General features: G+C 40.6%; 1 protein-coding gene across 2 annotated transcripts; it reads left to right on the forward strand.

Annotated features, from left to right (window-relative positions):
• The first annotated feature begins 2384 nt into the window (after nucleotides 1–2384).
• LOC138003612 (uncharacterized) lies at nucleotides 2385–15219 on the forward strand. 2 transcript variants are annotated; one of them, XM_068849777.1, is made up of 8 exons: nucleotides 2385–2649; nucleotides 2793–2813; nucleotides 3380–3490; nucleotides 6398–6769; nucleotides 7045–7482; nucleotides 8541–8939; nucleotides 9729–10124; nucleotides 13994–15219. In XM_068849777.1, exons 1-8 carry the CDS (start codon nucleotides 2487–2489, stop codon nucleotides 14383–14385), a joined length of 2292 nt encoding a protein of 763 aa, XP_068705878.1. In that variant the 5' UTR covers nucleotides 2385–2486; the 3' UTR covers nucleotides 14386–15219. The 2 variants fall into 2 exon arrangements, with proteins under 2 accessions (XP_068705878.1, XP_068705879.1); XM_068849778.1 differs by lacking the exon at nucleotides 2793–2813 and having other exon boundaries at nucleotides 2387–2649.
• Nucleotides 15220–15763: the final 544 nt, after the last annotated feature.

Raw genomic sequence — 15763 nt, forward strand, 5'->3', positions numbered from 1 at the left:
ACTTGTGCTTAATTGAAGTTGAGAGATAAGTCGTCGTGATTTCCGGTGCAGTTTGGCATTACGTGTCACTCTGGATTAACGATCACTTATAGGTAACTTGTGGCTGCATGCGTCAACGCAGTAGACACAAACAACATAAATGACAACCTCGTTCCCAGGGTCTCTCATCTTAACGCCTGGGGCGAGCGTTAAGATGAGAGACCCTGGGAACGAGGTTGCATAAATGAGCGAGAATCGCTCATTGGAATGCAGTTTTCCCTTAACATTAACCATCGCCTGCAGCAGGTGATGCAGTTGCCGTCTGTGTGAAATACCCAAGAGGTGCTCTGGGAAAAACGCCATCATATATAGCCAATTGTAGCCGTGAAAGAAATATAAAATTATATATTTAATATGTTTTAGATACCGTCTCTTAGCCCGGGCCACGCCCAGATTGGTCTCAATTCAAGATTTCCGACGAGCATCCCCGCTTCTCCATATGCAAAGTCCCACCCGGAGTGAAATAATTGTAATTCTTTTATCTGATCAGACTGACATGCAGCGCGAGAAAAGTCTTATTGGTTTGTTTCTTTGTTTCTTTTTTCTCTTTATTACTTATGCGGTAAAATCGACGAGGGGCGAGGGTTCTTTGTCGAGTGTCGAGGGTAAATTTTACCTAAAACGTTCGTAAGAAGGAGATGTTACCTTCCTTTACGAGTCAGATGTCAGTAAGAAAAATTTACGACGTTTGATCGCTATTCTTCACAGCTTATCTTTGTTTTGTTTAATCAACGTGGCCTACATTTCCTGTAGGCATGCATTCCTATTCCTTCGGTGCGATATCCTAGTTACAGATAACAGAAAGAAGAAATAACAAAAAAATAAAATAAAATAAAACTCCTTAGACAGGAAAAGCCCACTTTCAAAAAACATTGTTAGTGATTTTTTAGCAGTAGCAATCTCTTTTAGAATGGCGAGTCGCAGCAAGAATACAGTAATTTAGTGCCTGCCCATTAGTGGACCTAACGTGGTAACCGTATAAGAAATTACTTCAATTTAAAAAGATCTGTTCTAGTGTTTTTTCATACCACCAAATTTGAAAGTGATTCCAGAAGGAGGCAGTTTTGATGCAAGAGACTGAGAGGTGGTCTAATGTTTGCTTCTCGCTTTTGCAAAGGGTGCAGCGATCGCTGTTTTTTAAGCCATCTCGGTATAAGCTTGCTTGAGTGGTTAATATGTTCTGTAAAATTTTGTACTGGAGCGTTTTAAGCTTTACGTCTTTGGTAATTTTAAACGGTAAGCTGTAGATCAGAAAAGCCATCTGCTGTCGGCAGCTCATATGTTTTCTTAAGGATTGTGATTTTTAAGACTCTTTTTACAGGGGGGCGGAATAGCATCGATTAGACCACAGTATGTAGTAAAGGGTGTAATCATCTTAACCTTTGCATTAAATTCCGAAAAATTAAGGAACTTTTTAAGTTCGTTCAGCAGATCACTCACGTAAATGATATTGCTAGTGTACCAGTCTTTATAGGACACAGGTTTTTTGTCGATCAAAATCTGACAACTTCAATACAACTTTCTTGACATGTTGAATTCTTGTAGAAAATAAATGGTCTTGAGAATAATATTCCTTTTTCGCTAGAAGACCTCTATAAGACATTTGATAGGAAAGGTGTGAGCACGGATCAACCAAATCTCCAACTTGCGACACAATCCTGAGGTAGTGACAAAACCGATTACGCCACACAAGATAAGGGGTAAAGTGGTGGGTCACGCTTCAGAATTTCTTTGAAATAGTCTACCACATTCATTGCTTCTAAAATGGTTGAAACATCTGAATATATAGAAAACATCTAACATGAAAACGAAGAGCATACAAGCTTAAGGGCATGTGAGAGACGAGTGCAGCTTTGTTCCACGCTTCAGGATATCGCACCGAAGGAGATACGATTGCATGCCTAGAGGAAATGTAGGCCACTTTGATTAAACAAAACAAACATAAGCTGTGAAGAATCGCGATCAACCGTCTTAAATTTTCCTTACTGATATCAGTTAAAAGTTATGAGAATTTATTGACTCATATATATAGGAAGGTAACATTCACTACAATGTAGTTGATTATTTTCTTAGTTTACTCTCTGTATTTTCTCAATTGAATTCCTTCTTAAGGACCTTTTTCGGTAGAAAGGGAAACTAGACAAAGAACCTCCGACCCTCGAAATGCTACCGTCGACTCTCGACTCTCGACTCTCGACAAAAAGGCAGGCAAGACTTGGGGTGAAAGATAAAATAAGCTTTGATGAGTTCCTTGCCCAGACTTGCCGCTTTGCTGAGATGTTCCAGGTGTATCGCCCCGTTATCTTCTTCAGTGACGTCATATGTGTAATAAGAGAGCAAAGAGTAGGTCATACAAACTTCATACGAATATAATGAATGACTGATAAGGTTTGAGTAGAAAGCACAAACTAAAGACGGCCCGTTAAAGCAGCAGCAAGGAACCAGAGATGTCTTCATCTCGCGCAAATCATGCATTGGAAAAGACCAACAAGACTATGTCGGCAACAGGAAGGAAATTAATGATCGTTGCTGTTATTTTGTTGACATTGGTTATCATCGTCTTGATTGCTGGAGTAGTTTTGATTCACAAAAAGATCGCAAGCCTGAAAGGTGCCCTTACAGACGATTACTTTTTTGTTTATATTCCCGTAGATTTAGTTACTATATCTGAGATATGTCCTATTAAGTGTCGCACGTCAAACTTTTCGGCAGTGAAAAGCGTTAAACTTCTCTTTGAACTCAATCACTTTCAGATTCAACCTTCAAGCAAGTCGGTAAGCGCGATTGTGGACATTTCTTGGGTCGTCACTGGTGGCCTTTTTATTTCACTGCGATTAACAGTTGAGGATGCTGATACCATATGGCATTTATATATTCTCACAGAGGCCACAGAGGCCGCCCCAGGTTGCATGAAACTGTGAGAAATACTTTTTACAGCCGTTAAAACTTAATTCGTGGTTTTTTCTGCGTCTGTCTGTCTAATTCAAATTACCCCGCGAACGGCGGCACCTCGATCCTCCTAGAAAGTCTGCAAGCAGAGGCCCTTCGATCTTCTTGATAAGTCGGGAAGATTCAAATTTCCTCTCTGTCCAGTTTTTGTCAAGAGGTCGGTATTCGAAGCAGAAAAACGATTTGTTCTGTTTAATATCATCACTCATCAAGGATAGACAATACATAGAAATGGCAATCGGCTCCTGCAGATTTCCTGTGGATAGTTCTTAAATCGAGCTTCGATGTTTCTTTAAAACAATCTGTTCTCTAAATTTACCATAAATAAGTGATCAAACGAAACGAAAAGAGACAGGTACCCCAGTTTTTAAAAAAAGTCTTAATTTAACAGATGGCGAAGCGAAAAGACACCACGTAGACAGCACGACCTCCAATTTGGCTAAAAGAGGAATCCACATCCAGCGGCAGATCAAGGGAAAACAAAAACCAATTGCACAGGAAGGTATTTAAGTTGTTGTAAGAAATTATGTCGTTAAGCCTGATCCAGACGTTTAGATCGCCATGTGACGATAGTGGCAAATGATGCAAATGAGCTCGAAATTGCGTGTCCCTGTTACCGGTAAATTTGAAATTCAGGTTGAAATGATTTCAACCCAGGTAAATTTAATTTTAAACTAGGTTGAAATTGAAAATAGGAAACATGAACAAAAAGTCCATCAATTGTTAGCAAGTACGTGTATATTGGTAAGTAAATCAGTAAGGAGATGTAGTTAGCGTACGTTTTTTTGCACTGATTTTAAATGGTTAGCATTAAGGTTGGGGTTAGGCATACTGTGCATGATAACTACTTCTGCCTTTTTTATCTTAGAGCAGCAGAAAAAACAAAAACTTGTTTATCGAGAATTACATTAATGTGACTTAACCCTTTCACTGCCGAGGGCTCCCCCATTGACGAGTAAAATCGTCTGGCGTTAGACAGAGTAAAATCTATGTGTCAATTTGCATTTTTGGCGGTGAAAGGGTTAATGTGGTTTTTGGAAGGAAAAAGACAATTGACTTTTTAGACGGTAGATTATTGAATGATGTACAGTTACTTGTACAAATGTAATTCAGTATAAAACCCTTTTGTGGTTATAAGTACTTGAACAATCAAATTCCATTTTTTTTTCTGGTAGTCCACAATGTTTGCATGTAGTTGAACAATGAGAAGTAACTTCCTTGTTTTTGCACCTCTTGTACATGCGTCACTGGTCAATTGCCTTTTTTTGCATGCTGCAGTGAAACTTACTGTTTTAGTTGTGTCTAATAACACATTCATGTCTTGAGTAATGTGTAGCCTGTTTGGTGCGCATGCAATCCAAGTGTTAATAATTCCAAATTTGGTTACAATTTTCATAAATCCATGTTGTGTGAAGTGTGTTTGGTTGTAATGGACTTTTGTCCACTTAATTAATTTTTATTTTGACAAAGTTGTTGACTTGGAATGAAATAGTATTGGGTTTGCTTGTTGTCGTTTTGTTGTTGTATTTTCTGTGTGTGTTTCTTGGTTTTTCCAGATGAGGTGTCCTTATCTCCTTTGTTGACTTGATAAATGAATAACAAGCACGTTTAGGTTCTTCTTCTTCTTCTTCTGAATATTTTGTGAAATGATCAATCATGTAGAGAATCCAATTGTGTTTGCGATGACATAACATGTACATGGTAAGTTTCTAAGGTCCATAAGGTCCATTAATTTGCAAATGTGTTAGGAATTCTCTTGCTTGAATAGGGGCTAGCACAGGCTGTTTTTGACTGCTGGTGATCGACTTTTGTTCTTCGTGTATCGAGCAGAGTGGCACAAAGAGTTGTATTACTTCTTAGTAGTTTCGCTTGATATAATTGTCCATCTTGTCTCTTCCTTTGCGCGCAATATTCGAATGGGTTTGGCAAAGAACTTGGTGTAGTTGACATTCTTAAACAATTTCGTTTCCGTTCTTGGATAATATTTTGCCACCCCCAGTTTCCATCCTTTTCTTATGATAAGACTTGTTCTGTCCTTGCTCTCTTCATTAAGTGTTTCTAACCACGTCACTGCATCGTTGTAAAAGTTGTCGTCAATAAAAATGTTATTTTGCTTGCTTTTGTCTTTTTGGAAGCTTTAACTTCACCCAATGGTTGGTAGAATATCTCTGAATCAACACAACTTGTGTAAGCCATTTTACGAACCGTACAGGGCCACGCATTGCGCAGGAGTAAACTTTTGCATAATTTACTATGACCGAGAAGAGTCTGGGCCCTCTTGCACCAGGAGAAAAGTAGTTGGTATTAAAATTAGTGACAACTGCTTGTCCAAGTCCTGTGTGGTTTTGCGGTTAGTTACGGCCAAGAACTCAACACTAAGCGATGGCAGAGGTGCCCGGTTCAAGACTCGGTCGGTAGCGATTTCTTTCTCTCATATAGTCAATGGAATTGAAGGGTTAAGGGTACATAAAGTAGTGGTAGGTGTGACGAATGGATCAGGGGATGGAAGGTTAAGAGGGATAGGGACAGACAGAAAGAGAGTAAGAAAAGAGAGCAAAGTTGGAGGAGGGAAAGGCAATCTTTTGTATTTTTTTGTTTTCAACCCCCCTAAAAAAGCCGTTCCCCCTTTTTTCAACCACACCCCATAAAGAAAATCCGTTTTCAAACAGTTCATTCAAATTTACCTAGTTTGACTTAAATGGACCTGAATTTAATTTCAACCTGTAACATCCCCACCAAAAATACCGCCAACCAGTTGGCTCAGTTGTCTGCCCTCCGTGGTTTATCATGGTGGGGAGGGTAAATGCTCGGAGATATTAGTTTCACTAAGCTACTCTAAATTCCGAAGGCAAAGAAATATATGATGGTGATGATGATAATGATGATGAAATGCTATCAGACGATGTCTGTAATATACGGAGGGTTTTCACTCACGTGACCAACAGCCATATTGGATTACTGAAACAAAAGAAAGTTTTTGCATAAAAATAGAGTTCAAATCCCAGAGGATTAGTTTGGTACACCATCATGGCCGCCATTCCTTTGCTTTGGAACACCAACATGGCCGCCGTGACGTCATGTGAAAACGCTCTATAGAAGAACTGCTTTTTCACACCTAAGCACCCTAAATAGTGCTGGAGACCTGCAAAGACGGAATTGTTCCTCTAAGACAACACTTTATGTGCAGCCTATATCAGTAATTAGAATGCAAAAGAGTTTTCAACTTCGTCCTTTACACGTGATGCCAAAACACTCGCTTACGCTTGCTTTCTATCAGTTTTCCGTTTACTATATCTTCGTGTGCAGCTCAGCATGATTCCAGAGCAAAAATTATATGGCACCATACTTTTTGAAGGGATGGTAGGTTGCTGCTTCAAAATCAACCAGTATTTCATTTTTCGTCTTTCAGCCAAATGCCAGGCGATATCAATTCTATTGTGTCAAAACATGTCTTACATCATGGGTCAGTTCCCAAATCATTTGAAACAAACACAAGAAGAGGCCAAGGCTTGGATAGACGCTAACGAGGTCACAAAGCTCATACACAGTGGGTGCTCTCCTGATATAGGGCCATTACTGTGCTCAATTTTGTCACCTCCCTGTAATGCACCTGGAACACTTTTACATCCCTGCAAAGAGTTCTGCAGACGTACCACTAAAGCCTGCAAGGATGAAATAAAGCGGTATAAACTTAAATCACACCCTCTAATGAGATGCCGACTGTTGCAAAAAGAAGAAACGCAAAAGTGCTTTGATGGTTCTTGGCAAAGGAACACAGCAGGTGAGAGCCTAAATGATTGAAGCGAAATGTTTCGGAAAATGCAACACAGATATTAAAAAAACCACCATTTAAATTTACCGACGTTATACCAATACCACAAGCGTGGAAGATAAGGGAAATTCTCTCGGACGTTTAACAACAGTATCTCAAACGCAAGTAGCGGGATTGTGCATTAAGTGCTGATGAAAATGTTTTGCATTTGCTGTCAAAAGAAATCATATGCACACCTTCTTCTTAATTTTTAATCATTAGCTCTCATTTATGATGAACAACAGGTTGTCAGCAAATGCCGTTGAAACAATGTTCTAAGTACATCACAAGAACGCCTTCCTGGCGAGCACAGTTTCCTAACTACTTTGGTCACATGAAGGAGGAGGCAGTTAGCAAGTTAAATCAATTTGATCCCATCTGGCAACTTGCTGAGGACCAGTTGGAATGCGCTTCCACCCTAGCGCATTTCCTTTGCAACATGTACGCCCCCAAATGCACAAGTTCTGAGACTCACGTACCACCCTGCAAAGAGCTGTGTTTGAAAGCCCGATCAAAGTGTAAAGCCTTTTTTAGACGGATGAGGAAAGAAAATGGTTTTACATGGCCGAAGGAGGTTGAGTGCAAAAACTTTCCGACAAACGGTACTGCTCCCTGCTACATGGAACCAAAGCCTACACCATCACCAACAACAGAAATTGCATTTACGTATGCCCCACCTCCAGGTAAGAAATATCACTTCAATAACGTATAAGGTACTCTTTATTATCTGACATCTGGTTCAACGTTAACCATATCACTTTATCAAATAAGTTTCGTTAATAATTTATGACACCTGCCTAACATTGCCAATTAGAGATTTGCGTTAGATGTCCGTGCTGCTTTATCAACAACAAAACCAAGGAAAGGTTCCGGTTGTTTAAAAAAACACGGCTCTCCCGACTCTATTGTCAAAGCAGACAAACGACGAGCTCTAGAGATCAATCAGGAGACGGCAGGCGTGCAAACATCAAATTAGAAAGAGAGGATCCCATTTACCCTGTCATATCACACGCAAATCCCGCCTTGGAAAGCATATTCTTGAAAATTTCAAACTCTTCCAAAAAAATATCGAAGTAGCTCTGTATTTCCCTACCACCAGTCTTGCCACTCAAATGCGACAAACACTTGAACAACTTTTCAGTAAAGACTGGACAAAGAATTAATTCATCCGTGCTCTTTTACTTTGTTACCATGTCTCCACCAATGGTATAGCTTCTCCACTTCCTGTATAAACCTCAAACAATCCACAAATTTTCAATCAACTTTGACGAAGAGCTAACGCTCGAAATGTCAGCCATTTTTTCTTTCCACGGTGGCACTCCGACCTTTATGAACTGGACTGACCTATAATCAAATTTTCGTATTTTAATCTCCCACCGGCGAAGCACCACCATTTCCTTAGAAACTAACCCCTTTATTCCATCCCCCTTTTATCAAAAGTATGCCATTTTTATGCTGATTACAAAGAATTCACCGTTTAGAAAACGAACACAAATATTAGCTGTAGAACCAAACTCTTCCTACTTCTTTAGTTGTTTTATTTTTTGTCGTTGTAGAGTTTATGTTGCTAATTATGACTTGCTACGTTTTACAAACCATGTCCCTTGAAAATGTAACATTCTCTATAATACAAAATATATATCTTCCACTATGCTACGTATTAACATTAATCCTGCCAACAAAATTCGCTTCTTTGGATATGAACGGGATTATTGTGAAAGCTAACGTGATATTTTTTCAGAGAAATGTGAAGAGATTACCATTCCAATTTGCAAAGGCCTTCCATACAAAATGACAAGGTTTCCAAACTATTTCAATCACACACTGCAAGAAGAGGCAGCTCTTGAAGTCCACCAATTCTGGCCGCTCGTGGAGATTAATTGTGCAGATGATTTAAAGCTCTTTCTGTGCTCCCTTTATGCCCCACCCTGCGTACATGCGAACGACTCACTACCTCCTTGCAGAAGTCTTTGCCGTAATTCTAAGAGGGGATGTGAGCCTCTGATGAACCAATATGGTTTCGAGTGGCCTAAACGTATGGCATGTGAACAGTTTCCTGAACTAGAAAAAGGTGGCGCAAGTTGCCTCAGCAGACCAAAGGAGACAGTTCAGCCGTCGCTACCATCCACAATTAGAAAAGGTGACTTATCGCTAAGCTTATTTGTTTTACGAGACATCTGGTTTGTCTCTTTCTACTGGGCAAACGTGCCCAGAGGGAAGGAGCACCCTATCCAGACCAGAAAGACCAGACCACAACACCGGGAACTACATGCCCTACTCTTTACGACAAGTGTGCGGGTTCTTTTACGTCCCACAGGATTATGAAAATTGAAGGGTTGTGAGACGGGACCTCCCGCTTATCGTCCTTATCCGAGAAGACTAGAGAGTCTAACCATTTGCAGATGTAATTACAAAACAGCACTTTCTCCTCAGCTATTCAAAGACCCTGAGTGTTGGTCCGGCCGGAGTTGAACTCACGACCTCCCACGTGACAGCCCGGTGCTCAACCAACTGAGCCACCGGTGCGCGGTTTATTTACAAAGCCTGTGAAAATTCTTCAGTTTTGGAAACACTTTTGTCTTTGAGTGCGCTTAGAACATCGATAAAACATGAAAATTCGGTAGATTCTGTTTGGCTAAGAGAGTTCAAGACGGGATGTAATTTTCCAATAAATTTCAAATCCTAACATCTTAACAACTCTGATAAGTGATGATGATGACGATGATAGTGATGAAGTAGCCAGCTTAAATGTCTTACTAGCAGAACATGTTTAAACCAAATGACCAATTTATGACCATGTTGGCTACAGAAGATTAACTGATTTTTTTTCTCTTAACATGCCACGTAATAACCTAAACCCTCTCTCTAAATCTCGCCTCTTTGTTTATTAGTGGCATAACCCTTTACAGCTAAAATGATCTATTTTCAGGAAAATGTGAAAGGATGACTGTCAAACTCTGCAGAGACCTTCCATACAACATGACAATGTTTCCAAACTATTTCAATCACACATTACAAGAAGAGGCAGCTCTTGAAGTCCACCAATTCTGGCCGCTCGTGGAGATTAATTGTGCAGATGATTTAAAGCTCTTTCTGTGCTCCCTGTATGCACCACCTTGCGTAAATACGAACGACTTACTACCTCCTTGCAGAAGTCTTTGCTCCAGAGTTAGGAGTGGCTGTGAGCCTCTGATGAACCAATATGGTTTTGAGTGGCCTAAGAATCTGGTCTGCGAAAAATTTCCTGAAGCAAATGGTGGCAAGATTTGCCTCAGCAGACCAAACAAGACAGTTCAACCGTCGCCAACAACCACAACGAGAAAAGGTGACGACTTTCTCTCTGCTTAACTGTTACCCATCGCCGCACACGCTGATTGTGGAGATTATTTCATTTATATGGGCGTTATTATTAAGACAGAAAAATTTCTCAATAGTTTAATTCACAAAAGGCAGATCCCCTAATGATACCTGGCTCAATATCTTTTCAATATGCTGCAAAATGTTGAAGAAGAGGCTGAAATACGCTCATGGCTTAACTTTGTTACGGAAGGGAGAAGCGAGACTGTCTCTAATTATAGTTCTCAGTGGCTCCAACCAGATAATAGGAGACAATTGCTTAAATTGTCTATCTAAGTGCGAGGATTGTAACTTAGTTGTGGGACAAAGAACTTGAAAGAATCTGATGAACACAACTAATTTAATCACAGCGAAAGCTTCGTCAACGCAATTTTCCCTTTCGTGAACAAGCGATGCCATGGACGAAAGTTTTCATTGTTAAGTTTGTCGTTTGCAAATGAGGAAAAAAGTACTTAATCTAGGACTAGATTAGCAGCGTATGAGAAAAAACCTTAGAAAAAGATTAGAAAAAATACTTAGGAAAAGGTGATCGAACGATGTCGAACTCGGTTTAATGGCTAAAGGACAGATGCAACTAACCTCTACACTAACGAAACAACGACTTTACATCGGCAATTTTAAAGTATTTAAATGAAGCTAATCCTAACACTTTTATTGAAAGCTAACGAATAAAAAGGCTTGGTTACTAAAAATGGCACCCACCGTCAAAAATGGCATCGCTTGTTTACGAAACGGAAATTAGCTTCGTCGACTACAGTTGATCGCAGAACGCGCCACCATCCAGGAACTTTACCTATCCTGCACTCCGAGGGCCTGGAACAAACAATATCGTTACATCGCCCTTTTCTATTAACAATATATAAAAAAAGAAGAAACAAAATAACAACCACAGCAAGTAAGCAGAAAAGAAGAAGGAAACCTGAAAAAGATTCTCATTATCGTAACCGAAAATAAAATAGTGTTTGACTTCCAGCGGATAAAGCTATACGCAATGTTCACTGTTCGCTCATTGGACAACGAAATCATCCCGGTAGCCTGGCCTTTTAAACTATTCGCCCCCCTTTCGTAGTAACAGGCACATGAGCATTTGAAGGGCCTGACTGGGAGTCCATTTGTAAACCCACTGCTATCATTGATGCATCAGGAATCTGCTGCACATGGGATTCAGCAGGCACCACGTGTCCTCAGTGAAGGATAATGGATGATGTATGGGTTCCAGCTTGTTCTTTCTGATTTCCCTGCTTCATCATCTGAGTATGCTTGGTATTTCTCGAGAACCTTGTAAATATGAGAGGGGGTTGCGGCTATAGACTCTTCCATCTTCTGTGCGGACTCTTTAAGATCGTACTGCCACCTGATCCTCGACTTGAGCCTTAAACCAATAGGACCGACCCGGCAAAGGTAAAGCTCTTACCACATCTCCTTTCTCTAAAGAGTGCAATTCCTTAGCTCCTCTGTCATAGTAAATGGCTTTCTTGTGTTTTCTACTTTGCAATTTCCGTGTCACTTTAGGGACAACCTTTTGGCTGAAGCAGCTAATCTGCCAAGGGCAATAAAGATCGAGTCCTACGCGAAAGAAGACCGTATTCCGGGGAACTGTAGATTCCTTCGGATGGCGTGTTTCTAAAATCCAGTAGAGACAGATGCAGATCATAACCCGGATTTGCAGCTTTCGTTAAGATAGACTTCGCTGTCTTGACACTGTTTTCCCCATATCCATTGAACTGGGGAAACCTGGGGCACGTTGTGATGTGCTCAAACTGAAAATCTACCGCTAAGTTCTGAAATTCACTGCAGTCAAACTGCGGTCCATTTTCCGTTGTCAGCCTCTCCGGAAGATCATAGCTTGCAAAAGGAGGCTTCAGCTTAGTAATAACCTCTTTGGAGGTCTTGGACACTAACACGTCTAGCTCAAAAACGTTGGAATAGCTATCAATGGTGACAAGGTAGTCAGTACCTTTGAGCGCAAAGAGGTCTGCTGAGACACTTTGCCAGGGTCTTGTTGGTATTTCGTGCACACTAACGGTTCTTTCTGTTGTGCTGGTTTGTAACTATTACAGATGCTGCATCCTGCAATGAACTATGGGATGTGCTTGTACATTCCTGGCCAGTAAAAAAGTAAAAAGCTTCCTTAGCCCTCCTCGGACAGCCCTGGACACCCAAGTGGCTTGCATATATTTTGTCTGTAATACACTGTCTCAAACTGTGTTGTACCACGAATCTCTCACCCTTGAATACAACACCATTCTGAACTGACAGTCAAAATAACCACGCATAGAGGGGGGGGAGGGGTACAGCTGCCAAATGTTCTGGCCAGCCCTGCTTGGTAACCGCGGTTAACAACTCAAGCTCTGCATCACTTTCCGTAGCAGCTCTCAGTTCTGACAAAGTCACTTGACGAATTGGTACAAACTCTGCCATATTCACATGCTCGGTCTCCACTTCGGTTGGTGACCTCCCACAATCTCTTTGACTTCTTCATTCCGATTGGATGAGGGGAGATATGCTCTGCTAAGCGGATCTGAAATATGCACCTCGATGCGCTTAGTGTAGGCGACTTCCAAGTCAAACTTCTGTAACCGCAACACCATTCGTTGCAGCCTCTTCGGTGCACTTAGCAGACTCTTTTTCATAATTAGACTCCAGGGGTGTGTGGTCAGTTTGGATTAAGACCTTTCTTCCGTAGAAATAGCCCTCAAACCTCTCCACGCCGAAGACAAATGACAACAGTTATTTTTCAATTTAGGCATAATTGACCTCAGAAAATCCTCCGGTTCTGATATCACTTTTGTCCGATCCTGTAAGTGATGTTGTTGAATTTATAAAACAGATGTGAAAGAAATGACTATATTCGGTTTGGCTAAGTGAGTGAAAAGGGCTATATGATAAATAATGATTATGATGATGTAATGATGGGTTAGCTAACTATAATGCTTTTCAACTTGAACACATTTAACCACCTGAACAATTTTGGCCTGCCTGACCAACAAGAGTATCTGTGGTAATTTTTGTGGAGGGTATGACAATGGAATTTATGTAGCAATCGTACTGCTTAAAAATTAGTAAACTCTGTTCTAACTTGTTCTCATAGCCAGCGAATGGCCTGTTAAGTTGTTTAATATTTTGCATAATTTGACTAAATATTAAGTAAACTAAAACTGAGTTTGAGAAGAGATGCTGGTTTTTTGTTTGTCATCGTGAGAGGTACATTGTGGTGTACATTGTTTTACATTTGAAATGTAAAACTCGGCGAGAGAATCACCTTCTTGGCAAGCGCCCTCAAGAAAAATAACTTCTTTTCGGAATGACGAAGATCGCAATCGTCCATACAAATGATGAAGTATAACTAAGAGATCTCAACTTCTTTAACTGATGGAAACGCATTGCAGTCCACAATTGGAATTTCCACGTTTTTTTGTCATGTATGGCAAAAGGGTTGCCTTAAAATCATTATTGAGGAACACAATAATCGGTTTTCAGCTTTTGAGTTCTTTCTTCTCAGACCTTTCCGCCGAAGTGTCCACGCTACATAGAAATGAACGACTTTGCGCGACTATTGTCGACCATGACCTCAAAAGAAAACCTACATTTCCCACGCCCAACCCGACACGATGCTGCTCAGTTGGAAGCAAAAATAACCCAGCCGAGTTACAACATTTGTAGTGGGGGGTATAAGATATTCTTAATAAACATTAATTTTACATAGGTGCGAGAGACTTAAATTTCTCAAAAATTGTCCGAGATTGTAGGTTTGTCCAAACGTTTACCAAGCCTACTGAGTCACAACCGTATTTTCTTTTTTCGTAACTACAACTGTTTATTGTTGTCTCGTTGTAGGTAAATGCGAGGACCTGAACATTTCTCTTTGTCACGGTTTGCATTACAACAAGACACAGTTTCCCAACGACTTGAACCATGTCACCCAAGATGAGGCAAGGTTACAGGTCAACCAGTTCTTTCCACTTTTGGCGGTCAATTGTTCACCGGAATTGGCCCTATTTCTGTGTTCTCTGTACGCCCCACGCTGTAACGGTCCACCCTTACCATGCCAGGAGCTTTGCTACCGAGTTCAAAATGGCTGCATTGATGTTATAAAGCAACTTGGATTCGCATGGCCAGATCAAATGAAATGTGATAGATTTCCCCTCTCCGGGAACGGCACTGATTGCGTTGATGCGAGTGCAATTGTTGAATCTACAACTGCAGTCCCATCTACGACTGATGGATGATGAGTCAGCCCTCATTGTTTGCACCTTAATAAATAATAATAATAATAATAATAACTTTCTTTTCACACTATAGTGTTTAAAGTTAAATAGCTTGTGGGGTGTGCACAACTAAAAAAAATCAAATAAATACATATCAAATCATATTGGTTTTGAGGAGAGGGGGAAACCGGAGTACCCCGAGAATAACCTCTCGGAGCAGTTGCTCTCGGAGCAACCCACATATGATGTCGGATCTGGGAATTGAACCCGGGCAACATTGGTGGGAGGCGAGTGCTCTCACCACTGCGTCAACCCTGCTCCCTTAAAGGCTGCCCATCTTCTACTTGACTCAAACTGAATCAATTACTGGAGAAATTACCTATGTTTAAATTTCACCAAGCAAGTAGCGAACGCATGGTTGTATTCTGGAATTCTTAGGATATCACACTGCTAATTAGGCTGAGCATGCCTTGTGTCATTTTGACGTCAGCAACCTGTTTAAACTTTGCATTTTGCGTAGTAATTGGTTCTTTTTGGTTAGGGTTAGTGAGCTTTTTAAGGTCCCTAAATTTCTTTTTGTCTGTCGCTATTCAAAGTAATTCCATCGAACATCTACAAAGGAAAGGAACTTTATTTAAGTGTCTAGTCGTTCTAGCGCTGGAGCACTAATTGGGGACACTGTAAACTGAAATTAACAATCAACACAAATCAAGTTTAAATGTTGGTTTTTGGAACTACAGAAAACATAAACGTTGCACACGATAAACTCGAAACAATGCGTAATTATTTTGATCAAAGAGACCTAACTTCATTAAAATTGAGTACAAGCAAATGAGTACAGGATCATGTTTAAGATTTGATCTTAGTTGTGTTGTGCATTCATTCGTTTGCCAAGCAAAAATGCCTCACCCTTAACCAAGCTATTTCGTCCTCCCAAGGACATCAGTGTCGTAAAACCAAAACCAAAGTAAATCGGTTTGTAGACACGATAGAAGGAAGAGTGTGAGTAAGTCATGTTGGTTTGTTCTTGCTCGCTCGTTGGTGAGCTTCCAGACAAGCTCTGGATCTACAAAAATTCTTACATTTGTTACGACTGAAGTCACTGGCACTAGGAACTGAGTGGCGTCGAGCATGAGCAAGTCGATAGTTGGCTGCTCGCTTCTCCTTAACTCTCATTATTGATTGGTGTAAGACTTTCCGCCATGTTGATCTGGATAAGACTGTTTGTTCCCAGGCAGCAGCATCAACCTCGGTATACTTCATGTCGCGTTTCAGCACATCCTGAGTTACTGACCGCCACGCTTCCATTTCCCATCTACTAGCTCACTGTAAAACACTCGCTTAGGAAGGCGATCATCAGTCATGCGAGAGACATATCCAGCCCATCGGAGCTGGGCTG

This window comes from Montipora foliosa, chromosome 5, assembly GCF_036669935.1.
Source record: "Montipora foliosa isolate CH-2021 chromosome 5, ASM3666993v2, whole genome shotgun sequence".
Classification (NCBI taxonomy): domain Eukaryota; kingdom Metazoa; phylum Cnidaria; class Anthozoa; order Scleractinia; family Acroporidae; genus Montipora; species Montipora foliosa.